This window comes from Tasmannia lanceolata, unplaced genomic scaffold (genome assembly GCF_043159265.1).
Source record: "Tasmannia lanceolata isolate RefF3 unplaced genomic scaffold, GAP_Taslan_0.1 ptg000037l, whole genome shotgun sequence".
Taxonomy (NCBI): domain Eukaryota; kingdom Viridiplantae; phylum Streptophyta; class Magnoliopsida; order Canellales; family Winteraceae; genus Tasmannia; species Tasmannia lanceolata.
The window spans coordinates 58,964,731-58,991,667 of NW_027518714.1; the positions used below are offsets into that span (position 1 = coordinate 58,964,731).

The window sequence follows — 26,937 nt, forward strand, 5'->3', positions numbered from 1 at the left end:
TGTTTGCTTGTTAGACTAGGTTTACTTTGTTCTTAGTCATGGTTAATAGCGTACTTTAGTCATTTTTACTTTAGAGATGGGTGTCTAAGTCTTTTTACATTGAGGGCATTATATAAGTCCATTGTTTTTCTCTTTAACTAAGTTACTGTTTGGTTGCCGGGTTTTTTTTGGTTCCAGGATTTATATGGGAGAAAAAAATCCAAGGAGATTAGTGGGAAAAAAAAGAGTCCTAGAAGTATTCTGGTAAAATAAAAATCCCATGTTTGGTTGACTGGACTATGGTGGGAAAAAAAAATTTGTTTGGTTGCTTGAACTGTTGGGAAGAAAAAAAATCTTCTCAAGCATGGTTTAAAATTTCGACCGAATTCCGATTCGGACTGAAATTTCGGTTACCGGTGGCGACCGAAACCAGAATTTTCCGAAATTCCATTTTTCACCCTTTACCAAATTTCGAACAGCAATTTCGGACCGAAATCCAAAATTTTGGTAATTTCGGTCCGAAATTTCGGTTTAATGACATTATTTATTATTTAAAAAAAGTGTTACAAAATTTCGGAATTTCTGTCCGAGATTTCGAAATTTGAGTCTGGAATTTGGAACCAAATTACCAAATTTCGGCGAAATCCGAAATTTCGGTTTTTGGTGGGGTCCGAAACGGTTACTGAAACTGAAATTTTAAACCTTGTTCTCAAGCTTATTTTTGGTTCGTGGCATTATTTTGGTTCCTGGATTATTTTGGGATGGGATGAAAAGGCAATCATTACAAGAGTGGGATTAAAAAAATTCTAGTGCTAAAAAGCAACCAAACATGGGATGGGATGAAAATTTTACTAAAACTTCCTAGGACAATTTTTTTACTGGCAACCAAACGGAGGTAGGGGTTCTTGGAAGAGCCATTGGTTACTTTTATGGAGATGGGAGGGTTTTAGCAACTTCCTGTTTTCCAATTCCACCATTAATTCCTTGTTGAAGACAAGGTTTTAAATCTAGAAGTTCTGACCTAGCATTTCTTTGCTTGGTCGGTCAAGGAACCTGAGCCATTCAATAAGTTGCAAGTGCTGCCCTGCTCTATCATCGGTTGCTAGAAAGAAGGTGAATCGATCTCCATTTATAGGCAAGATGAGTTTCCAATAAGACATGAAGATCTTATGACATTCTTCCCCTATAGATTTTCTCTGTAAGTATCTGCTCTGTTCAATATTATTAGTGAATGGCACTCGAACGCATGATGTTTTTCTAAAGTCCTGTGAAAGACTATCTCATTTCTGGTTGGAGATTCAATTCTCTGAGGTAATTGATTGTAATAGTAATTGTTCAGCCAACCTTGAATTAGTAGGACTTTAGTGTTCTGCCAGACAACTTTCTGTGCCAACGATCTAATTTCTTGAATTTGGTTACCGAACTCATGCTCTTTCTCTATTGCTAAGTCCATTGTGGGCCATGCATATTGCTGTATTGAATTGCCTCTAATCCCATTCCTCGGGCATTTGTAAACTGTACCTACATATGGAAATAAGTTGATCTACAAAGTAGTATAACAGATCTTCTTATAATGCACATGTTAATGGTATTGTTGTGATTGGTGCTGCCATATGTGTATATATTGGAATGGAACTGGACCACTTTCAAGAGAGTTGCAAGCCGCGTACTTCTTGGACAAGTATCAATATTAGTGGTTTGGCCTAGTTGCCAAGCCTTTGATTTGAACTCCACCAATAATCATCGGTCACTTAATAATAGAGTTACTGGTGCTTACTGGTTCACGATGATGAAGATATGGCTAGTTGTGCTGTAGGAAACAGAGAGGTTTGGGGAACTACTTTTAGGTGGGTGTAGATGTAGCTGGTTTGGGAAGGTTTCAAGCCCTTTGTTGATTCTGGGTGCAGTTGAGCAAGGAAAAGGGGAGGGTTAGGGTCAGTTAATAAGGTGTTTTGGGTGGCCTTTCGGATCCTAAAATATAGGGTGGTGAAAAGGGATATGATCGGTGACACCTTGGGACTGTTTGAAGGGAAAGATGGGTGATGGAAATCGGTTGATACAAACTGGGTTGCAAGGGACAGTTGATCGGTTGGATATGAGAATGGGTTCAAGGATTGGGGAAGGTGCTGATGGAGGTAGCTGAGCGTGGAGTTGCACACGGGCTGCGGAAATATTGAAACCAGAAAAGGGGCTGGTTTCGTGATGGTGGTGGCGGCGCAATGATGAAGCAGACAAGGCTTTCAGTTGGATTGAACCAAGGTGGAGGGCTAAAGTTTTTTTTTTTTTTTTTTTTTTTTAAGGACTGTGGGTTGAGAGAGATGGGATTGCTGTTGGAGCAAGCGGTTGAAAACAATGGATCTACTAATGAAAAACAGTGCAAAAATATAAAATTATACTGACTTGAATGGAGGATGGATTAATAACGATCTTGATTGCAATACTGCCGTACGTCCTTAAACGCCCACCTTAAAGTGTTATTCGGCCCAACTCCAGTGCATGGATTACACGACCGAACCACCTCAGGAACAGCAGGAGAATGGATTGTTGTAATGCACCATTCAACAATCCTATAAGGTAAGCTCTCTATTGAATACTTTCTATTTTTTCTTCAGTGCATGGATTACACGACCGAACCACCTTGGTTTCTCTAGATGCTAGAATGAGGGCTCTATTTATAGAGTTCAAGTAGTAACCCAAAGGACACCCATTAAAGGTGACCATTAATGGATTCATGTATTTATAGGTGAGTCTTCTAAGAGTCATACATGAATCCTTAATCATAAAGGTCATGCATGAATCTCTAGATGACTCTCCATAAATTCAAAGTCTTTAAGAGACATGCATGAATCTCCACATTCATTGAAACTTCTAACATTTAATGTTTCAATAAATATAGAGCCATACATGAATCCTAATTCAAAGAATCGTGTATGAATCTCTATATACAATGTTCATCATTATTAGATACATGTTTAAGATTTAATAGAAGATTTGAAACTCATTTATTGGAACAAAATCCAACAATCCTCCACAAGTTTCAAACTTATCAACCAAGTATTAGAGAGCACTAGTCACATTGTGCATAATGAAAATGTCTGAAGACTTGAATTCCCAAATAGATTATCTGAATTGTAGTTTAAGTACATGGTGGACTTAGCCTTGAACCAGCACCTTTCTACTTTTCAGTAATCACACATGACTAGATCTAGAGTACGTATGCATAGTGGACCAAGCCTTGAACTATCACACTACTCACAAACTTGCCTGAAATAAATAGCACATACAGTGCTCGTCCTGGTTCTGCGAGGGCTCTAGGAGTATGCCAGCTCCATAGAAGACACAAAGTCTCCACCCTAACATAGTTTTGTCCTTTAGTGTGTTCCTGTCAAACACCCCGTACCCGTAGTACATCAGACCACATTAAGGCATAAAAGCCAACCTCTTTATCATGACAGGTTTCTGTGTGGGCTCTAGCAATCCTTCAGATTACATAGGAGATGACAAATCTCCGCCCGTACATATGTGAGCTCCTCAGAGTATCTACAATACCTCAACTCATTCATGTTTCTGCATGGGCTCTAGCAGTCTTGCCTGCTCAGACCACATAAGAGGTGATATGCCTCTACCCATACATAGGTGAGTCCTTCAAGGCATGCACCTGTCATGCATCCCACACACAAAGTGCTTTGGGCTCATTAAGGCTTATAGTCGTCCTCTATTCTGACAGGTTAAGTGCACTAACACATGAATGGTCTCAAACAATTTATATTAAAGTGCACCAAAACAAATCCATTTATATTTCATTCTTTGAACCATGAACTATATTTGATGGTAGATTAAGCTTTGAACCACTAATATAGTTTAATGGTAGATACAAATACAAATAGATTACCTAGGCATGAGACCCATTCCGATAAGTAAGATACTATTTCTGCAACAAATGCATACAGACCTTTTTGTAACACATGCAATTAGACCTTTGTGCAACACATGCACTTAGTCATTTATGTAACAAATGCAATCAAACATAAATCAGTCTACTTGTGTTATATTCTTTGATCTATGAATGACATAATTAGGTAGACAAGTCTTTGCACTATAAATGTCATTACAATGGTAGATATAAACACAAATGACCATTCCCAGATGCAAATTATCATAATTCAAATGCAAATTGTCATACCTCAAATGGAAATAAGTCTCATTCTGGAGGATGTCTGCAGGACCAATTCCCTTTTTAAACCTTTTGTCATAGGATCAGCAACATTCTCTGATGATCGAACATCAATCACTGCAATGATTCCTCGACTTATCAGATCATATAGATAGCTGTGCTTCAGAAGAAGAGTCATTTTTCTTCCGTTGAAGAGTTCGTTTTCTGCAACAGTGTTGGCTGCTTGATTATCACAAAAGATAATAATTGCTGACAAACACAATTTTCTTAGCGGAAGATCTAGCAGAAGATCTTTGAGCTACTTAGCCTCATCTCCAGCACTTGCCAAAACAAAAATCTCTGACTCCAAGTGTTGTTCTGCTTCAAAGAGCTCATTTAGTCTTCCACGGGTTCTTTCTAGAACAGTGCATCTCTGGATTGCATAGCTTCCTCAAACGTTTGAGGATCACTCTCAACATTGTAGGTGATAAAGTCATCACCAAAGGACGTGGGCTTCCTTTGTCATTTAGGCCTTGGCTCATCAGCTTCTTCCACAGGAACATCAACAGGTTCATCATAGACTTCATTTTCCTGAGAGGTAGAGGGAGGAGCAGGAGGAGCCTCGGAGTTAGCTTCAACTTGAACCACTTCTCTAACATTCTCAGGTGAGTCTTTTAAAGATATTGCCTTTTCCTTGATGAACTTGTGTTCAAAGAATTCAGTATCTCGAGCTTCAATGATAGAGTTGCTGTTGATATCGAGAAATCTGCAGGCATCATTGTCCATAGCATATCTAAGAAAAACGCACTTGTTTGTCTTGGCTCCAAGCTTTGGCCTTCTAACATCTGGCACTCGAACATAAGCCAAACACCCCCACACTTTGAGCATTCCCAAAGATGGTGGATACCCGAACCAAAGTTCATGCGGAGAGATCTTCATCTTGGCATAAGGAACTCTGTTCAAGATTAAGTTAGCCATAAGAAGCGTCTCACCCCAATAACAGGTTGGAAGTCCAAACGTCAGAAGCATAGAATTCACCATCTCGGTCAAAGTCCGGTTCTTCCTTTCTGCTATCCCATTTGACTGAGGAGAATCAGGGGCAGTCGTTTCAACGACAATCCCATATTCTTTGAAGTACGCCTCAACATCTTTAGAGCGGTATTCACCTTCTCTGTCGCTTCGAAGTCTTTTGACTGAACATCCCAACTGCTTCTCGACTCGAGTTCGAAACTCGATAAACTTATCGAAAGCCTCATCTTTGGACTTCAGTAGATAGACATGACAGAACCTTGTCCGATCGTCGATGAAGGTGATAAAGTACTTCATGCCACCTCTTGTAACAAAACTCTTGAAGTTGCATGTGTCAGAGTGGATTAGGTCCACACCTCTGTACTCCTTGTAACACTGGAAAAAGGCTTCCTTGTGATCTTGGCCTGCGCACAGACCTCACATTTGTCTGGTTTCTCACCCCCATAGTTGGGTAGAATACCTTGTTTACATATGTCATGCAACTTTCTGTAGTTGACATGACCTAGCCTATTGTGCCACAATTCAGAGGAGTAAGCAGAAACATAAACTTCATTTAATTCAGGGGCATGAGTTACAATGCTCATTTTAAACATACCATTAGTCTTGTATGCATTGCCAAAGTACAAGTTTTTAAAGGATAGCACCGCCTTACCGCCTTGAAAATCCAGACGCATTCCAGCATCACAAAGTAGACTCCCAGATACCAGATTCTTGGCGATTGAAGGAACATGCTTCACATCTTTCAGTGTAAGAGTTTTGCCACATGTGAGCTCCACTACCACGGTTCCGACTCCAAGAACAGCAACTGAAGATCGGTCCGCCATAGCCATTGATTCTGATCGTGCAGTGTAGGTAGATAATAGAGACTTGTTGGCACAGACATGACATGTAGCATCTGTGTCTAGCCACCAGTCCGTAACATTAGAAGGACCCATAGTCTTCGAGAGCATTGTCACAAAATTCTCCACTACAGCTTTAGACTCTTTCTTTGGTGCCTTGCAGTCACTAGCATAGTGGCCAGGCTTTCCACAGTTGAAGCAGTTTCCCTTCTTCTTGAAAGTTTTCTTCTGAACATTTAGGTTAGACTTCTGATCTACCGCCTTTTTCTTCTAGAACTTGGTTTTCTTCTTCTTCTGGCTTTCACCAGTATTCTAAACTACCAAGTTTGCAGTTGCCTTTTGATTAGCAAGTAATTCGTTTTTGGAACAAATCCTTACTTCATCCTAAATCCTGATGAAACTCTTCAAATCAGAAAGTGGCACTTGCTTCTTTCTGCAGTGCATTTGAGTAGACAAAAACAACAAAGATGGAGGCAACTTATTTAGAATTGCTCCAGCGACAAAGACGTTGTCGAGCTCCACCTTCTCGTCTTTTAATTTCTGAACAAGTTTCTCCAACTCCTTAACTTGAGGTAAACCTCCTTGTCATCTTCAAATTTCATGTCAAGAAATTTGTCGATAAGGTGGGTTTTAGAGAGCTTCTCATCATCTCGATACTGCTGGACCAAACCATCCCAAATCTCCTTAGCAGACTCCTTTTGAGTGTAGACATCTACTAGGTGGTTGGAAAGGCTATTAAGCAAATAGCTCTTGCAGAAGTCATTGCTAGGCTCCCATTAGGCATCTTCGGCAGCATCATCCTCACCAAATGTAGGTTTGGCGTCGATCACAGTATAATAAATTTTAAGCAATTGCATGCCAAAAATAACTTTTAGGCGCCAAGCATTGAAATTAGAACCATTGAATGTTTCCAATTTCAAGTTGCTAAAACCCATAGTAGAAGCATCCATTGCTTTTCAACGAATAACACTTTAAGATTGTTGGAGCAAGCGGTTGAAAACAATGGATCTGCTAATGAAAAACAGTGCAAAAATATAAAATTATACTGACTTGAATGGAGGATGGATTAATAATGATTTTGATTGCGATACTGTCGTACGTCCTTGAACGCCCACCTTAAAGTGTTATTCGGCCCAACTCCAATGCATGGATCACACGACCGAACCACTTCCAGGAACAGCAGGAGAATGGATTGTTGTAATGCACCACTCAACAATCCTATAAGGCAAGCTCTCTATTGAATACTTTCTATTTTTCTTGAGAGGCTCTAGAGTAGTTTCCTTTCTTGGTTTCTAGAATGAGGGCTCTATTTATAGAGTTCAAGTAGCAACCCAAAGGACACCCATTAAAGGTGACCATTAATGGATTCATGTATTTATAGGTGTGGACCCCGATCCGAGAGAGGCGGGGAACGAGCCCCCATGAGAAGGTCTCTCTCTAGAATCATCCACGTGAATGGAGAGCTCTACAAAGGAACTCTCGAAAGAATGTGCCTCTCACAGCATGAGTGGCGATATAAGGTGAGATACCTCTTGATTCGGGGACTAGCCCGGATTCGAGGCGTACCTTAAACAAAGAAGAGTCGTCATCCAAAGAAGTGGGCCCTGGATCCCATACTATGCTCTGTTGCAATGGATAACCAGAGATATAAAAGAAGGTTCGTGCCTGGTTACGAATTTGGAAGGTCCGAAGAGCACGTCATCCGCCCAAGTGCAAACACCTAGTCTCTTATGCCATTTACTTATTGATTTTAAAGAGTTTTGGGCGAAAGTCATATGAAATGGGAACGAATATCTCCGAGAAGACGTCTATATAATCATGCATGTCTCGGAGATGATTAATAAGCACACATAAAAGAAATGAAATAAGTGTCACCTAAGAACAACTAGGTTATGAATGTCATACCTAATTGGTGTCTAAGTTCCGGAGTGCAAACACATGCATGCTACAGCTAAAAGTATAGGATCTGTACATGAAAGTAAGAAAACACAACAAAACACACAACACAATTCAACTCTATACACGACTCGACAAGACAAATCCTAAAACTCTAATGCAATACTTGACTTGGACCAAAATGGCTATCCACCCTAGCTGCTCTACGTATCTCGGCTTCGGGAAGAATCAGAATCAACGTAGTTCGATGACCTATTCTAAACTACGATGCTTAACCATCTAGAACCGCTATCATAGACTTGATCCACTAGACTCAACTGATTTTTAAAGTTTTTTGTATAATTGCTTAAGTTCATGTGAATTGTAATTTTTAGGACTCTCTATATGCCCTAACTAATGCAAGTTGATTAGCCTTAAGCTAATGCAGGTGGGCCCTACATCCTATGTGTAACTAGGCTGTGCATCCTAAAGAAAACCACGGGCTGACTATATGCTTCCTAGTCTAGCTATCGGTTCGACTAAATGTCTAACCGACTAGGACTCGAGGCCTCATAACTCTAGGGACACTCACACAACAAGACACACCAAATCAACACAAACAAGACAAACTCCTAACTCTAAAACACCCACAAACAGCTAGGACAGACTCCTAACTCTATGGGAAGATCTTTTTGAAAAGGTTTTGAAGAAGTTTTGTATTTTTGGAAAACTTTAAAAAGTTTATTTTTAAAGGTTTGGCTGGACTTGGGATGTGGATCCCAAGCTGCACTACGTACCCTATGGGAAGGGATCAAGCCAACGTAGTTCGTAATAGAATTTTCTAACTACACCTAAATGATTTAAGACTTTTCGAGATGATTTGAAGATGTTTTTGGATGTTTTTGAGTTTTTAATGTTTTCAAGTGTTTTTGATATTTCAAATTTCTGATATTTTGGATTTTCAAAAATTTTAACCTTTTTAGCCAAAGGGAAATAAGGAGACAACCGGAACGAAAAGAACACTCATGTGCTCCATAGCCTGGAGAAGTGTTAGACGAAAAGACGGAACCCTTTTAGCCTACGGATTGTCCTAAACAAGCAAATCGGTGCCTCAAATAGATGATAAAATGGATGAAATCCCGAGAAGGTGTAAAAACCTAAGAATACTGAGTCAGAAATAAAGTCTTGTACTGCTCTTTTCTGAAAGAGTGTACAGATGAGACAAAGCTTGTCTCTCAAATGAAAATGGCCCTTGGGATCAATGAGACATATCATGTCTCCTAAAAGAGAAGAATCGACAAGAAAATGAGACTGGGCAAGTCTCCTAAAAGAAAAGAACGAGACTGGGTGAGTCTTCCTAAAAAAAAAGGATGAGACTGGGTGAATCTCTTTAAATGAAAAAGATGAGACTCAGCGAGTCTCCCTAAAACAAAGAGATATCAAGGGCAAATGAGACAATGCTTGTCTCCTAAAGGGGTAGGACATTTCTACAAGAGACATAGCTTGTCTCTTAAAAGAGTAAGTTCCAGCTAGCGCTGTCATCGCCTTTGCAATGTATGGGCTTCTAATGTTCAAGGGTACACATCTAAAAGACTGAACAAGTCTTTAAAATAAAAGAGGGGAGAGCTGCTTGAACTGAGCAAATCTCCTAATGATGGGCTTGGGCTAACGCCTTCATCGCCTTTTGAATGAAGAAAAGAACTACCATCTAAAGCTCGTGTCTAAAAGACTAAGAAAGTCTCCTAAAAAAAAGTGAAATGCTGCTGGGACTTGGCCAATCTCCTAAATGAATGGGTTCTAGGTAAGAGCAGACAAAACACACAGCACTTGCAAATCTTATCATTTATGAACCAGTCAAAAAAAATAAAAAAATAGAGGACCAAGCCATATGAAGAAAAATATACAACCAAGAAAAACAAACAAACAATCATTGTGAAAGAATGGAGGTGAGATGGACAGTATCAACACTAATATGCTAAGCTTCTAATATTAAAGCATGACAATTTTTATTAACTAAAACAAAAATAACACTACAATTCACTAAAATTATTGTAAGCCTATACGACTACCAAAATAATGTCACTCTCTGATCAAATTATTGAGCAAGGAAAGCTTCCTTTGGGAAAATGATATCAGCATAATCTCATTCTAAGAATCACTATGCCCTCTGTCTCAACCAATTTCTTATGACCAAGCTTTGATGCGGTGGTTTAAGACATCTTCAGAAACTCAGTCTATCTCCTCAATGGCCAGGAAACCACCTTGATTCAAATTACCAAACTAGTCCTTGGATTACAAAAATTCAGTTGAGAATGCACAATGAAACTCCAACTGACAGAGAGATGAAAACTGATTTTTAGAATTTTTATCAAACAGCCAATGGGTTTAAACAAGATGACAAAGTATTATTGCTGCCCTAAATCAATATTTCAGCAATGATTAGAGGCTTTTGGATGAAAGAATGCTCCACGTTCAGGTGGTGCTAGGGTCGATATGGAGGTGTTTGATTACCTCCCTCCTTGAGGGGGTCTTGTACTTTTCTCTTTTGTTTGGTAACAGCTTTGCTCTTGAATTGAGTAAATATTATGTGCGGTAACAGTTTTACTCTTGAATTGAGTAAAATTTGTTGGCCCGCCGACCTACTAAATCCCAGCATGTATCACTAGTGTCTTGGATTATCATTTATCCCACAATGATCACACATGTGCTTATCTTTGTCATCCACCATCTTGACCCCCCACCCCACGCCACCCAACGAGCACCACCACCACCGAGTTGTTTCTCCAAATTGATTACCATTCTGTTTCTTAACAGCCATTGCAACGCTATCATGGCTCACATGGTGCTGCTCAGTAGCACTTCTGCAGCTTGTTTCACTTTGGATATACCAGTATACCATTGATAAAGAGTGAAGATCATGGTGCTGCTACCATGTGTCTACTTTGTAGGAAACAGGAGAGATTTATGATCATATTTTTTTCTGTTTGTGTTAATCAAATCAATTTTCAAAAAAAAAAAAAAGTGACAAAAAATTTGGTTGGGGTATCCTCAAATGTTTCAAGTACGCATTGGGTGTTCCCAGTCAAGAGGGGCATCTCTTTCCTCTGTGGTCTAAAGGGTCCTTGGAAGTGACATTTTACGGAGCGTTAACTCCCTTCTTGCTAATCTTAGGTGTTAGGAATGGAAGTAATAGGGGGATGTTTCATGGTATTAGGTAAGCCTTATTGGAAACGTATCTCTGAGACTAAAATCTCTATCATTAGGTGGTCACCTATGAGGAAAGAGTTTTGTGGCATATAAGTTCTTCGGAAATGGAGGAGGATCTCCATGAGTTTCACTTCGGCAGATAGAGTAGCGGCAAGGAGGACTCTTTTAATCACCATCAAACTGAACTTTAATGGGAATTCTTGTGCAAAACCAGGGTTTGCTGGTGCTTTTAGGAATTAATAGGGCGAGGTTGTCAAGTTGTTTTGCCTACTTTTTTTTCTGTAACTCTATCAAGATGAACAAGGAAACAAGAAAAAGCTACGAAGACACAACCGCACTCAATCCTAATCAAACAAACGGAAAATGATCATGAATGATAAAAGCCTCTCTATCAGTGTTTTAAAAACGCGGATGTGACTCGGAACGCGGCCAAGAAAAATCCTTGTCAACTCGGTGCGGATGCGGCCAACAATGCTGTTGACGCGGTCATAACTCGGAGAGTCGAAGGAGTTTTTATTGACTCTGTAGGGCAAAATGTGGAATGCAGATGTGGTGCAACGCGGAATGCGGCCAAGAAAAATCCTTGTCGACTCAGGCTCTCTATATCCCCAACGCTGAGCTAACTAGTCTGCAACATCATTAGCAGAGAGAACATGGCAGAAGTAAAGCTTGCACGAAGCAAAAGTAAGGCTCTTTGTATCAACCTTTGCACCTTCGAGGAGTTTTGGCATCTTTTGGGGTGGAGGGTGGTTTGACACATGTTTTCAATAGGTTAAGAGATTGGACCTAGGAGTGTGGAAATGAGGAAATTTAGTTATGGATGCCTCATCTTAGTAGAGATTTAACTCTATATAAGCACATTCTGTGGGTCCAAATAATGTGGCAGATGTGTTGGCTAGAGGAGCTGACGAAGGTGAACTCCAAATTGGGCATAGTTTTCCTTGTGTAATTCTTTTTGTTGTTTTGTGGGTCTATCTCGCCCCCTCATACTTTCTCGTAATTTTATGCATAAGTGATGTATCCTTCCCTTTGCTACCTGTCATAAAAGGAAAAAAATGCTGGGTTCATGTTGAGCTCAAGAAGTTTCTCAAAGAAATTTGTTAGAGAACTACATAATAATGCTGGGTTCATGTTGAGCTCAAGAAGTTTCTCAAAGAAATTTGTTAGAGAACTGCATAATGTTTCTGGTTTCTATGAAAAAAAGAGATTGGAGTGGGATTGTAATAGAGAAAGTGGTGTGTTTTGTTTTTGTCATAGGTCTTAAATGTAGAGAAAGAAGACTTTGAGACAATGATTTGAGTAGATAAATTGTGATGCGGGCTTGCTGCATAGACCATAGATAAGGTTTTGTTAAATTTATTCTTAAATAACTCTTTTCTCTTTTTCTCTTGGTCAATCTCATTAATATTTTTCCTCATATTTTTGCTGTGTTTCTACACTTGGGTTTTCTTGATCTCATTACGCAGAGGCTCCATAATGTTTATCAATTTGATTGTAAATTACCGATTCATTTAAACTGAAACTCAGTAATTGTCAAGCCGAGCTACATGACTGTTCTGCGCCAGGAAACTAAGGTAATAATTTTGTGGTGCCATTGTTTATTCTGTCTTCTGTAGACTTTCTGTCCTAGAGTTTCATATTTCATATTTTATTGGCGTTTAGTTTAGTTTCCTGTCGTGGTGAAAGTGTAGTTCGTATGCATGCCTTGTTTGAGCGTTCTGTTCGAGTCTTAATATTTTTAGCTATTATTCTATTACTACTTTTGGGTCTTAGCCTCGTGCACTGGGCCGTCCTTTTACATCTAGTCCTCCCCAGACCCCGCAATGGCAGGAGCCTCGTGCACTGGGCCACCCTTGTACTACTTTTGGGTCTTGCCTCAATTTTTGTTATCATTTGTTGTTGACAGTTTATAGTGTTGGGCTCCTTTGTATTTCGGAAGGTATTTGTCTGGTTTATCCTAGAAAATATATGATGTCCTCTTTGAGTTTTTTCTTCTTCTTTTCTTCTTCTTTCAATTTTATTCAGAAAGTACTTTGTTCTATTTTTTCTTGTTGCTGATGATATGTTTCAATTGTTCAACTGTTCTACCTGACACTGACATTACTATCTTAAGATTCTCAACCGTGATCATGGATATCCATTGCGTGTGGTTGTTCCTGGTGTTATTGGTGCACGCTCTGTTAAATGGTTGGATAGCATCAGCGTGAATGCAGAGGAATGCCAGGTCAGAAAATTTTAAGAACCTCTTACTGGTGTCTAGTTAGCGTTGACAACATATTTATGGAATAAGCTTACATTGCTGTCAAACAGGGTTTCTTTATGCAAAAGGACTACAAGATGTTTCCACCTACAGTTAACTGGGACAATATCGATTGGAGTACTAGGCGTCCTCAGATGGATTTCCCTGTGCAGGTATATTCACTTTACATTCAAATGGTTTTTTTCTGCACTTTGATATATCCCTAATGGCATAAGAGATATTCTATTGATTTTAGGGTTAACTGTACGGAAGTCACTCCTAACAAGCTCAATTTCCTGATCTAAATAACAGTTTGTTGTTTTGTTGTATGACAGTGTGCTATCTGTTCCTTGGAGGATGTAGCTGTGGTAAAGGAAAGACGGGTTAGTATAAAACCATTTGTCACTCAAAATCAAGAGGATGTTTCAAACCATCAATTTTGAAGTTGGTGGGATATCACTTTGTAATAAATATGTTAAATCAATTTCAGTAGACAGTTCTGGCAAGATCTATACATTTGCAAAATTCATGAGATTGTCCATATGCTATGAATGACTATAATACTATTGCATATGTTGCAGATAACCATTAGTGGGGATGCAGTGTCTGGAGGTGGGCGTGGCATCGAGAGGGTGGATATTTCTGTTGATGGTGACAAGACTTGGATGGAAGCTTCTAAATATCAGAAAAGTGGCGTGCAATATGTTGCAGATGATTTAAACAGTGACAAATGGGCATGGGTTTTATTTAAGGCTGAGGTTGACATACCAGATAATGCTGAGATAATTGCCAAAGCGGTATGTAGCTTGTGCCTTTTCATTAGCAGAAAATACAAACTATATACCATTTATAATTTTCTTTCTTTCCATTTGTATTACATTTATACCAGTTGCATTTCAAACTCCATGAAAACATCTCCCAACTTGCTTGGATTGACACTAAAGTATTTGAAACTCCAATTAATGTTGAAAGCACTGGGTTCCTGGGAATCTTTTTGGTACTTCAACAGGTAATTCACATTCTCAATAAAGATTTGAGGTAGCTATGTGTAACGACCCGATTTTCTCAAAACCAAGCCGTTACACCTATTTGACAAATTCACCTGATTTTTTTCTTTATGAGCAGCGGAAGCATTCTCAATAATGAAACCCATTTAAAATTAAAACTCACTCTGTTCCAATTTAAGGACCTAACATCCCAAATAAAATTTATTACAGTCCGAAATTAAATACTTAAACATAGTGACTATATATATATATATTTTTACCGGTTATTACACTATGTTATTTTCCACAATTGTTTCAATCTAATGGGGGTCTTTCCTGCTATCATATCTGAAAATTGGAAAAAGCGGTAAACCTGCCCTTTTAAAGATTTTTCAGTTCTCCCAGATCCACCCCTCTTATCACAAACATAGCCTTGGCCTTTCCATGAACCAGAAACAATAATGAATTGTACCACAGAGTAAATACAGGACATGATCCAATTTATGTGTGTTCATCTACATCATCTTATCGTGATCAGACAATGAAGATCAGAAGGTAGCGATGTTCAGGTCCCAACACCGCTTAAGCTGCAGAGCTGCTTTAATGGGTTCAGAACCTCCCTAGCAAGTGGTTGGCCTCTAATTCACTGTCTTTGATTGTGAAGATACAGTGGTAATAAGCAAATGCACCCAATAATACCACAGTTCATGCATTCATCAATTTCTGCATGCACATGTCATAGTTGATAACTTGTCTCATTATATACGAAGGTTTTTAGGCATATAAAACTTTATATTTCCATTTTGCCAACTTTTGATGCATTTCAAGTTTTCAACTTGATGCTTTTGTTTCTCTTGAATGCATTTTTGGGTTTCACATGTGATGTCTGTTGGAAAATAATCCGTGTAGTGGTTGAGAAGAAGATAAGAAGATGCTTCAAGGCGCGTAAACGCTCTCCTTAAGACGATATTCGCCCCCACCAGTAGTGTGCAAAGGGGACCACGAACTCGCCTCCAAGATACATTGAACCCGGTTCCAAACCGATTGTTTGACGACATTCTGCACTGAACGGAATCAAGCCTGAATCACCTTTGAATTTTTCAAGTAATTGAGACCCAAGTGTTCTGTTTCTGCAGAAAACAGAATACTTGAAGCGAACTTCTAAAACAGTAAAAACAGAAAGTTTGTATGGGTTTAGAGAGAGAATTGTGCTGGAAATAGTAATTTTAGGTATGACAAAGTAGAAATCTGAATTCTCTATAGAATGAGTATTTTCTACTGTTTTTACAGAGCTTCTGATGGCTGCAAAGTGCATTTAAAAAAGTGCCACTATGCGCCCTATAGCCCATTGTTCACGCTCCGCGCGCGTGTGCAAACAGTGCGTTGCACTGTCTCGCGGTTCAACCCAAGGCTAAGACCCATTGTGCACCATAATAAAGTAGAGAAAAGAGTAAAGCTTTATAAGCCAAACTTTTTCTTTCTTATGAGTCGGTACGGGACTATCTTTTTCACATTACTTTTGCACTATTCTCTTTCTCTTGCAAAAAGCAACTCTTTCCAAAGAAAAGTTTTTTCTTTTCCAAAACACACTTTAGAAAACATTTTCCAAACACTATCTTTTGACTAAAAAATAAGATTTTGAAAATCAAAATCTAACAATGTCAAACCCTTTGTCTCCACCCCTGTTGTTTGGCAGGTTGATTCGGCGGCGAATGTCCAACCTGAAAATGTGGAGGTCATATGGAACTTGAGAGGAATACTCAACACTTCATGGCATCGGATCCGAGTTCTGAATGCCTCGCAAGTTGCACTCTCCAATCTGTAAATCTCTGTAAATCTGAGACGGATTGCTTGATAATCTATTAACTACGGTGAGGTAGAAAACACCCTTCTGGTAAAGTTCAGACAAAGAACAACAGTGTGTAGGTGAATGCTGATTGAAACTATTCTAGTAACTACTGGGGCATGTTCTTTGATAGTTTTGTTCTTATCTCTCTTTTTTTAACTTTAATTATAAAAAGCTAAGAATGATGAGATGCAGCTCAATGGTGATTGCTTTACATCATTTTTTTCTCAAAATAGTTCTGAATGAAAAGAGCAAAAACAACTTAATCTTGTTTACTATGTATTTGGACCCAAAACCAATTCTCAAAATCCAAAACGAACGGGGCCTTGAACTATGCATTGAAGTCCTTAGTCTTCCTATGGGATTGCTAGGACCATCCGACCTATGTGATTTTGGGGTCATGGCCCACCAAAATACAGTCTAGACCACATGCATCTGGGCTAGACCAACATATTAGTCCCTGATACCGAAGAGCCCATTTATGACCCATCATTTTTCACCAATGTATGACCCAAGTATATACCCATTTTAAGCAAATGTTAAAATGGCTTATATGTAACACGAGAAATGATATTTCCAACCACTAGCTCAGTCATTTTACATTTTTACGTACCCTTGATATTGCCTTTGATTTAGAGATTATTTTTGCGGGTGGTAAGTAGACCTGGCAAACGGGTGGGCCGGGTCAACCCGCGGGTGATGCGGGTGCGGGTCACACGGGTCCGGTCAGGAAATGACCTGCATTTTTGCTTGCGGGTCAGAATTTACGTGACCCGCACGGCTCGCGGGTGGGTCGGGTCAACCCGCTGGTCACCTGCAAATTCAAACAGTGGTTAAATTCAAACGATTTTTTTAATTTAGAAAAATGTTAAAACATAAAAGTAGGGTATGGCCGGCACCGTGGGATGATCCAAACCGTCCATTAGATGGCCCACAGCCTAATTAGGTTGTTCCCCAAAAATCATTTCAATAGGTTGATCCCAACCCTCCGATCTATAGAGGGTTAGGATCAAGTGATCAACCCTCTAATATTCAGATCGGAGGGTTGGGATCAACCTATGGTGCCAGCCACAACCTATTTATATTCTATGAAAATATCAAAAGAAAAGATTGGGTTTGTGGAGGGATTGAGAATATGAGATAGTTTGATTAGTGCGTGCCTTTTTCAGTATCTCTACGTAATCCATTTGGGGCCCACACACAATAGAAGATTGGAATTTATTGAAGGATTGAGATTGTTTGATTGGAGCAATTTGTGGGACTTTGACCTTTTTATGGTAGGACCCACAGTATGAACAGTTGTGAATTGTGATGACCCCCTGTCTTTTTCGCGGGTGCCCGCGGGTTGACCCGACCCGACCCGACACTTGTTTTTGCGGGTTGGGTCAACCGAGGGTTAGTTTTGACTGGTCACTAAAACTCAGACCCGTGCCCGCAAATTTGCGGGTGGGTCGGGTCGACCCGTGCCTTCGAGTTTGCCAGGTCTAGTGGTAAGTGCTTGAAAAAAGCTAAAAAGGGGGACTCGAGTGACCATGTTTTCATGTTTTAATAATTGGACGACTCTAAACTAGAAACAACAGAGATATTGTCATTTATTAAAAGACAGAGACCACTGAGTGTTACATGGCTCTCACTTACTAAGTAGCCAAGGTCGTTGGTGGGCAGCTATCTATAGTACAAGCAAGCACATCTTTGTATTCTCTAGTGATGGTGAAAGAATCATACACCTTCCCATCACTGCTCTTCTTGTATTCAAATAGCAACGAACTGTGATTAAAAGCTGTTAACTTCACAAATCCAAAGTCATAATCCTTGAACAAACTCCATGCTGTTTGAAGGTCAGTGAAGGCAGAAAGGTGACTCCCTCCACCTCCCGCAACCACGTGAATCGTCCCATTCACAATCCCTGAGAAATTTGATGTCTCCGAGTTTACGCAGATATTCTGCATTGCAACAAAACAAAAGAGAACAACACATCATAAGAAAATCTACAAAATTAAAAGAAGTTTGTACAATGATAGAGAGACAAGCATAGATATTTCGTACCTCATATATTTGACAAGTTCTTTCGTAACTGTGGACGTGACCGAAGAAAGCAATATCAACTCTGTATTTTTGCCATAATTTTTGCAGGCTACTTCTTCCCATGGGTTCTTCGAAGGAACCCTGCTCAGCATACCAGGAATTGGAAGAGTAGCCAAGAACACGATGGGCAGCAAAGATTAGCCATGGTTGCTTTTGCCTGTCTGCTTTAGCAAGACATTTCTCGATGAATTGGTATTGTTCAGATCCTTCTCTCCAATCGTGTTCAGTGTCTGCTATGCAAAAATGGAACATACCATAGTCTGCAGCATACCTGCATAAGAAATTTCCATGTTATTAACTTAATGATTTATTCTGAAATAATACTAAATGTTGTACAATTTTCATACCAGTACTTGGCCCGATTTTCGGCCGGAACATAGAACATGGTTTCGGCGGGCACCCCACATTCGCCGCCAGAATCTTCAGTTGGATAGAATGATCCTGAGTCCGGCCAATCGCGCTCATGATTACCACTAAAACAAGATCAAGGAATTTCATGTTTAGAATAACACATCCCTATAGCTATATTCTGATGTAATCCTTGAATATCTTGTTCACATTTCAGTAATCATATTTAAAGCTTGTATACCTTGCCACCATGTATGGTACTTTAGAAGCAATGGGCTCTACCATTTCTGTGAACTGGTCCCACTGAGAGAGAAACCCATTTGCATAAGGCATGTCTCCGATATGGAACACTATGTCATAGTTCTCCAAGTCCTTTATAAGTTGGTCTGTGGTGTTGAGAGATCCTGGCTGATAGTTTTGGTACTCATTAGAACCGTCACGTTCAGCCTGAGAAAAGAGAGAGCTTAGCATTTGTTAGCAACTTCCATCTGTAGTGGCTCACACAGAAGATTAGGTGTAACGCGATCATCGAAAACCACCCGATCGAGATCAAACCTAATCAATCTCAACCATGGGGATCTTAGGATCAAGATCGGACGTTTTATAATGCTCGCATACACGAAGATTCGGTGTAAGCTATCGCTTGAAAACTGATTGAACTGAAAGAGAGAGGCTCTTACCTTTCCAGTATCACCGAATATTATTACTCGTTGAAGAGAATTTTGCCCAGGAAAAGGAGGCGCTTTAAACGAGTAATTTGTACTCCAAATGTATGAACCGTTGTATAACCGATGACCGAGTCTGTAAGTATACCTGCATTGGGAATATGTTTTTTCAATAAAATTTTCTGAAGAAACTTAGAAAACTAAACATAATTCATTCATTTTTGATAGAGAGATGATTACGTCTTTTGTTGGATTTTGTTTCAATTTTATGTTATTTTTCGTTTTCTTTTCTTTTTTAACCTGGAAAGATAACGACTCCGGGGCGGATCGGCAAATTTATATATAAAAAAGTTGGGACCATGTTGATGGAATTTAATAAGATGGAGAATAATAAGAGATTTCCAAACTCGGTTCCTTAATAAAATCTATGAATTGTTGAACTAGGATTTCAAGTTGGTGTTAGGGACATTTGGTATTGTAACTAGTAAAATGACAAATAGTAGTAAAAAAATGATGGAAGTACCCAAAAGTTATGTATAGAAAAAAGAAAAGAAAAGAAAAGGGAATGGCCATGCCGACATAAGCGCCCCATGGCTGTTCTAAATTTTAAGTTTTGCTAACTAGGTTTCAATCGACCACATGAAAGCTCTAACTATTAGCAAAAGTAAAATTTAAGAATGAAATTCATCAATTCATACTCAAGATTAGGCCACAATTCCTTCAAAAAGCTGGTATGGAAAAAACCGGGCTCTCGCCAGCCAACCGTTCGTGCTGGAGGACCTGTATGAAAATACTAAGGTTAACGTAAGTTACATCTAACAAGAGAGAGAAGAAAATACAAAGTTAACACAAGTTATATGTAACAAGGGAGTCCATATTTTTTTTTGGATTTGCTAGCCAATTTCGCAGAAGCCAATTCATTTAATTCATATGAGGTGGTTGTTCTCTGACAAGCAAAAGCCTGCTGTGAAATGGCTTTCTGCGAAATTGGCTAGCAAATCCCCTTTTTTTATATTTAGGTTAACGGAATACAATTTTTTCATATTCCAAAATAACTTGCAACTCAAATAGTGCATTGCATGAGTGTGTATGTGGAATGCTAAACTGAAGGGCATTCTTGCGAAAAAAGAAAAGAAAACAAGGACAAGGATGCTCCATCGGACCATCTCACCAAAGTGCATTTATATATAATAGCACAGAAAATATAAAATTAAAGGAATAATAAATGCACTTTGATGAGTTGGACCAATGGAGGCACCCTTGTAACTGGTTTTTGCAAGGGCGATCTTCAATTTAGCATTCCTCAACACAAACATATAGGGAGAGAGAGAGAGAGAGAGAGAGAGAGAGAGAGAGAGAGAGAGAGAGAGAGAGCACTTACCACACATGCTGCTTTGTATGAACGTAAGTGTTCCAGCAGGGGAACGTATTTGAGTTTCTCCCTTGAATCCCCACTCAACAAAGGGAATGGCCTCACTAATATCATAATCGCTTGTCCAAGTCACTGTCATCTATATTTACCACCTTATATATTGTCATATCATCTCTTTTATACACCGAATTTTCATCCAATTTAGCAAATGAAAAAAAATAACTTACTTCGTTCCATGACTTCCCAAGGGCAAGACGTGGATAAAGAGGAGCCTTTGGATTTGCAAAAGCTACAATGTTTGAAACTGCCACCAACTTTGGCTGCAAATTCCATGAATATAAAGCTAGTAAGAAGTAAGAACCATTTAAAATTCACATAGGTGTGTCGTTACCACAAATGCCCCATGTTTTACATGCATGGCCATGTAACCATGAAAAATTATTCCATGAAAATATGTAAGACCAACTGTGTGAGGGGCCGAGATGGAAGGAGAATGAGAGATTTGAGTTACAAGGAGATGAGAGAGCATTATAAATCCCTAAAAATAGTAGAAGAAAATACTTACTTAAAATCAGTTTTTTATTTTCCTAATTTTTAAGGAGCTTTTCATGCTCTAGTAACACCCAGCGTCTCAAGTTTTTCCCTCTCCAGCCCATCTCCCACAACTGACCATATAAAAATTCCTTGGAATATTTTATTCAAGGTTGCTAAACATGTCCTTTTACCATCTTAATAAAATAAAATTTCATTGAAGAACAGCATGAGATAGATGAGGAAGCTTACTTTAGAGAGACCACCAGAAAATAAGCCGAATGCAAAGTCGTAGCGCTGATTGATTAGACGGAACTTCAGAGTTCCTTTCCCAGTTTGTGCATAATTTGTAGTTGAATAATTTGCAAATTGGTACTGCAAAATATAGAATCGAGGGTTATGTGTTATGTAGAAATACTTTAAGTCTATTAAGGCCATTAGGTTCCAAATTGGGCAGGGTCGGGCCGGGCCGGGCCGGGTCGAGCTATTTCTGAAAAACGAGTTGGAGTGACCCGATTACAAGGTAAAATTTCAACTTGATTAATACCAAACCCGAAACACTTACAATCCTGCTTTTAGAAATCCAAGGTACTTTGGACAGGCTGATCATTTAATAATTGGACCAAGCTTGAGCCTAGGATGCTTGCCACAATGCCTGACCCAGCCCAATGGCTGACCCGATTGCAGCCCTAGTCATAGATCTACCAATTATTTTAAAAAGAATGAAAATTAAACTATCTCCGAGTTCAAAACATTTATAAGCACAAGCAAATCCATACCTTAATTGGGGCGGTAGCTAATAATGGAGTCAGATAGCTCGGATTTCCCATGCTGGGGACATATGTTGAAGCACTGCCAATTCAAACGGTTAGCTTCATAATCTAACTACTAAGGCCCTATCCGTTTTGAATTTTGAGAACCAATTATGAGTCCAAAACTGATTATTGGATGCTAAATCAAACACAAATTTGAGTCCAATAATCAGCTTTGGACTCAAAATCCAAAACGAACGGCGCGTAAAAGCTCAGGATTCCATCAAAAGAACATGGCTAGTTATATTGGCTACACAAAATATTTTGACTAAGGGGCTCTTTTGATTACCTCTAAAACTTAATTATTTGCATATAAGGTTATTAATCATTATTACTTTTAGATGATATAGTTAATGGCTTCCAAAGATACCCCTATAATTCATTCGCAGATAATAACTTAAACGGAGATGATATTTTCACCCCCCGCATTACGCATGTGCTCCCCTTATAAGGTTGACATCCTTATCAGGGGAGCGCATGCGTAATGCGTGGGGTTAAAATATCATCCTTATTTGCTATTAGGATTGTTATTTGTTCTTGATCGGATCCATTGATTCGATTGGGACGAAGGTCCTACCAAATGGTACTTGAGGACAAGTTGATCAAATTATCATAGGCTCTTTGATCCATCGAGCCTCCTTTAGGGTTCCCTCATGCAGAATGAAACCGTTGGATTTCTGTAGTCCTTTATCTTAGGCATGTGATGCCCGTGCGTGGTAGGGGCCGACCATGTGGGCCAACTTCATGATGCTCAACATGATCAACGGTCACGATTGAACATAGTCGGGTCCATATTGGGACCCATGATCCTGACCGTGTCAGACCTAGTCCTTGTACTTTTGCAAGTAAGGCAAGATTTTGTTGGTATCCAAAGCTAAGATTTTACATGGTGCGTGCATGTGAAGTCTATTATTTTTGTACAAAGTACAGTGGGGCCACTTCAAAGGATGATCCATGTAATATTTACATGGTGCGTTAATGGGTTGGGCCACAAGTAAATGGTTTGTACCAAGTAAATCATCTCCATAGGATGATCCTGACCGTCTGATATGTAGAGGGACTGTACATCATAAAACCTCTATGATTTAGGAGCTATAGTCTATTTAAGTTGTGGCCCAACAAATGAGCGGTTTGGATCATCCTTTGAATTAGGCCCAATGAACTTCTGAAAAAGACAGAGATCACAGGAATAAAAAAGAAAAGAGTTACTTGAATTTGGCGGGTGAAAAAACTGCCAACCAATCGTCTGCAGATGCATTGGAGCGTCCAAATTTCACAGTCATCCATTCAGTATTTTCCCCCTGCATTAAGACCATAGGGCTTCAGAAAGGATATTACAGTTCTCACAAGGCTCTTCGCACATGTTATTATAACATTGCAGTGCTGATATCATTTCCCAAGAAATATGAATCTTAGATATAGTCTCTTATTCTCTCTCCCACACACACACACACACGGGCTGTTAAATCATGCTCTTGATTTTCTTTTCATAAATTCCTCTTTTCTTTTTGTTTGAATCTCGTTTGGTTAATTGTTATTTTACTTTTATAAATGTTAATGTGAGGGTATGGATCCTTCCACCTTCTTCATGAGAATTTTCTAGAGGATTCATTAGCCGATTCTAGCTAGTTTGGAATAAAGGCTTAGTTGAGTTGAGAATATGAGGGTACGGAGACTTTTAGATTTGGTTTTCTGGGTTCAGGGTTTTGCCCTCAAACTTGTGTAGATTGGCACTTTTTTTTCCCTGTATATTCAAACAAAAAGAAAATAGGATTTTTTTATTTTTATTTTTTTGGGCGCTGCCTGTGGGAGTGGTTCACTGCTTAGATTTTATCCACCAGAGGGGGGGAAATATAACCCACCGAGGCGTTGGCTCTTCGGCATAAAGTCACGAGTTTGCTCCCTGTTGACGAATGTTTGAATCCCGCCCCCGACCTACCTAATACACGTGGTCAGTGGGTCGTTGCACGTATCCGTAGGGACTAGTCCTAATTCCGAAGGGAGTGGGGACATCCTACGTCATTAAAAAAAAAAAAAAAAGAGGGGGGAAATATCATTTCCCTTTTTTCTTTGTGCGTGTAGATTCCCACATTTTTTTTTTTTGTGTAAATTCAAACGTTCAAACGTGAGGCCTGCATGGCCGGTGGCGTCCTTCTAGAAGTGAGAAGTCCAAGGAGGGCGTGGATGGCACGGCTGACCCACCTCGGGTTTACCAAATTATTATTAAAAAGTACTAAAAAGGTGGGGAGAATCCATTGTCATTGTCATGTTACTATGTAAAAAACGTAGGGACTATCGCAATTTGTCACTATCACGGGACAAGTTTATCAACGTTATTTTTAAGGCTGCAACTCGGGTCGGGTGGGTCGGGTTTTTTTTCGGAAAACCCACGATTCCTAAATCCGGCCCTACCCATGATAAATCTCGGGTCGGGTTTTTTCACGTTGACACAATTTTTTAAGGAAAATTATTGTTTGGCAAGGCAACTCAACTCATAAAAGTAGAAATTACACTCACATTACACTTGAATCAAACAATGATGTAATTACACTCACATTACACTTGAATCAAACAATGCCGTAATCAAACAATGTTGTAATTACAATCAAACAATGTTGAATCAAACGCTTGAATCAACTCAACTCATAGAAGCAGAAATTACACTCACATACAATAACAGTGGGTGCGTGGGTTTTCACTTTTAACTTGTAACTAACAATAGAAAAAAATGTACATACTATAACTTATGTAACTCGGGTCGGGTCCGGTCGGGTCGGGCCCCTTCAAACCCGGCTCGACCCGAGATTCATGCGGGCTTTTGAATGCTCAACCCGGCTCGACCCGAAACCCATGAAACCTGAACCCAACCCAGGTTATTTTTGGGTCGGGTCAATGCGGGTCGGGTAAAACCCGGCTCGAGTTGCAGCCCTAGTTATTTTTGTCTTTCTTTTTTGTAATGTAATGATACAAAATCAAAGTGAATTTTGTATTAGGAAAGTGGAGAGTTTAAAACGTGGAGGGCCGTGCATGCACGTGCATCCCACAAAAATAGTGGCACCCACATTTTTGGGGTGACCCAATCCATTCATTTATTAGTAACTGGTGTAGATAGGGTGTGCCCAGAAAATCTTTTCCATACGATGATGTCCTATCCCTTCGATTTTGCCGTCCATTTTAGACCTCCACAAATCAGAGGGTGGGATCTTTGCTGAAACATGGGCTAGTGGTGTTAACATTGGGACCCGTGTAGAACTCACCCTTAAAAGCTAACACTTCCGCATCCATTCGCTTTTCCTATATGGGATCTTTGCTTTCGCATATAAACCCCAACCGTCAAATGGATCCGGATGGTCTAATCGATCACAAGGATCCTAACATTGATGGATAGGATTTAGGCGTAACGACTAGATTGGACCGTATCCTTTGGATCCATAACCATGTAGCCACGAAATGAATTCTAGATTCGAATGGAGCCTATCAATGTATGAAAATATCCTTTGTAATTTTGTTCCCTAACGACTATTTATGAGGAGTATTTCCATAATATTTAAAACATGAGGAAGTCTAAGCTGAAGGGAGCCCTTGCAAAAAAGAGGTGAAAGGGCTCTCCTATTGGCTGCACATCACCATTGGCTGCACAGTTCTTGGTTATTGATAGTTAGTTTGGAAATATTAACAACTAATTAGAAAAGAGATGGTGCTCATATCTTTTCTCAAATTCAATTACTATCCCACAGGTTTTCAAGACCCCCATTACATTAGAAACTAAAATGGTCTTCATCTAAATATATATTTTATGATTTAACGATTTTCTAAATAAATAAGTGAAGAAAAACTTGCGTATCTCCATTAACAATAAGCGCATGTTAGCATAATTCCATTAAATGTATTTCTAAATCTTACCTTCAAGCCAAGAACATCAGGATTAGCTTTAACGTACGCCGACTTGTGAAGTTTCACTACTGCCTTATGCATAGCAATCTTAGACAGAGGCTGTATACCCATATGATGTTGGTCTCCTGAGGTTGCAACAGCCAAACAAAGGAACCAAAAAATCATGTGCCATTCCTTCTCCATTTACTAAGACAACCACCTTATCCTACACCCCCTAGAACCTTAACCTGCACCACCTCAAAAACAAAGAAGAGATCAAAGAAAAAAAAATCAGGAAAAGAAGCCACAAACACTGTCAAACCCAACTACATTAGCCTACACCCCCATGCGACCTTAAATTGAACCACCTCAAGATCAAAGAAGAGATTGTTACCTAATTAACCAAACAGTTTGGCTGTTGAGATTTTTCAGAGATTTTTATTTTAATCGTTGATTGATATCAAGAAATATCAGGGGTCCTGTAAAATATCTTATATATCTAGATCAAAGAGAGTTGCTGGGTAGGAAATAAGAAGTCAGGAAAATAAACAACAAAAAGTGGAAAGGGGCATTGCCTATGGAGGAAAATGGAAGGGAAAGAAAGGAAAAACTCTATAATGATTCTCTGCATTTTGAGTCTTTGTGGATTGGATGAGGTTTTATAAGCATCTTTTTTTGTTTTTTTTCGTAGGTAAGCTGGGATTGAACCCGTGACCTCTAGGTTAAAATAGTGAGTCAGTGTGGCTGCATTCGCATGCAAAAGCCAGCGCGAAATGCCTCTCTCGGATGGTCCCTAGCAAATCCATGTATATAGAAAGTTCTATAATTGTTGTGACACAAGATTTTACAGGGTTGGATACCTCTAGAAAGCTGCAGGCCTTCATATTTGAGCAGCCTAACTTTATGTTAAAATTGGTAGCAGCCATAGCAAAAGGCATTTCGCGGTTGTTGTCTCTATTCACAAGGTGGGTGGTCTGAAATGCGACAGACCAGCCTCAAAATGTCTTTTGCGATGGACGTTAGCAAATCCCTAAATCAAATATAAAGCAAATATAAAGTGCTGTACGCGCCCACATCCAATAAGTTCACTTCTTAAAT

The 26,937-nt window shown here is 39.4% G+C and overlaps 2 protein-coding genes across 4 annotated transcripts; one reads left to right on the top strand and one right to left on the bottom strand.

Moving 5' to 3' along the window:
• The first annotated feature begins 767 nt into the window (after positions 1-767).
• LOC143860405 (sulfite oxidase-like) lies at positions 768-16,285 on the top strand. Of its 2 annotated transcripts, none has more exons than XM_077371013.1 (8): positions 768-1,177; positions 12,340-12,426; positions 12,549-12,656; positions 13,196-13,306; positions 13,393-13,494; positions 13,657-13,704; positions 13,903-14,118; positions 15,217-15,985. In XM_077371013.1, the coding sequence occupies exons 3-8, from the start codon at positions 12,630-12,632 to the stop codon at positions 15,232-15,234; spliced, it is 522 nt and encodes a 173-aa protein (XP_077227128.1). In that variant the 5' UTR covers positions 768-1,177; positions 12,340-12,426; positions 12,549-12,629; the 3' UTR covers positions 15,235-15,985. The 2 variants fall into 2 exon arrangements, with proteins under 2 accessions (XP_077227128.1, XP_077227127.1); XM_077371012.1 differs by lacking the exon at positions 15,217-15,985 and adding an exon at positions 16,004-16,285 and having other exon boundaries at positions 787-1,177.
• Positions 16,286-16,740: 455 nt separating this feature from the next.
• On the bottom strand, positions 16,741-26,444 carry LOC143860404 (nucleotide pyrophosphatase/phosphodiesterase-like). Of its 2 annotated transcripts, XM_077371010.1 has the most exons (14): positions 26,234-26,444; positions 25,870-26,087; positions 23,176-23,267; positions 21,934-22,006; positions 21,407-21,529; positions 20,851-20,943; positions 20,633-20,762; positions 19,950-20,031; positions 19,267-19,399; positions 18,828-19,033; positions 18,586-18,711; positions 18,200-18,509; positions 17,792-18,096; positions 16,741-16,967 (listed from the first exon to the last, which is right to left on the bottom strand). In XM_077371010.1, coding segments are annotated over exons 2-14 (1,848 nt in total). In that variant the 5' UTR covers positions 26,044-26,087; positions 26,234-26,444; the 3' UTR covers positions 16,741-16,966. The 2 variants fall into 2 exon arrangements, with proteins under 2 accessions (XP_077227125.1, XP_077227124.1); XM_077371009.1 differs by lacking the exon at positions 16,741-16,967 and having other exon boundaries at positions 17,722-18,096; positions 26,234-26,443.
• Positions 26,445-26,937: the final 493 nt, after the last annotated feature.

What these genes read in the sequence shown, in the direction of transcription:
- LOC143860405 (XM_077371012.1), top strand. Translation starts at nt 12,630, where the DNA reads ATGACTGTTCTGCGCCAGGAAACTAAG. An exon ending in TGAATGCAGAGGAATGCCAG is followed by an intron (nt 13,307 to 13,392) that starts GTCAGAAAATTT and finishes GCTGTCAAACAG; the next exon opens with GGTTTCTTTATGCAAAAGGA. An exon ending in AGATGGATTTCCCTGTGCAG is followed by an intron (nt 13,495 to 13,656) that starts GTATATTCACTT and finishes GTTGTATGACAG; the next exon opens with TGTGCTATCTGTTCCTTGGA.
- LOC143860404 (XM_077371010.1), bottom strand. Translation starts at nt 26,043, where the DNA reads ATGGAGAAGGAATGGCACATGATTTTTTGGTTCCTTTGTTTGGCTGTT. An exon ending in TAGCTACCGCCCCAATTAAG is followed by an intron (nt 21,530 to 21,933) that starts GTATGGATTTGC and finishes TATATTTTGCAG; the next exon opens with TACCAATTTGCAAATTATTC. An exon ending in TATTCGGTGATACTGGAAAG is followed by an intron (nt 19,034 to 19,266) that starts GTAAGAGCCTCT and finishes CTCTTTTCTCAG; the next exon opens with GCTGAACGTGACGGTTCTAA.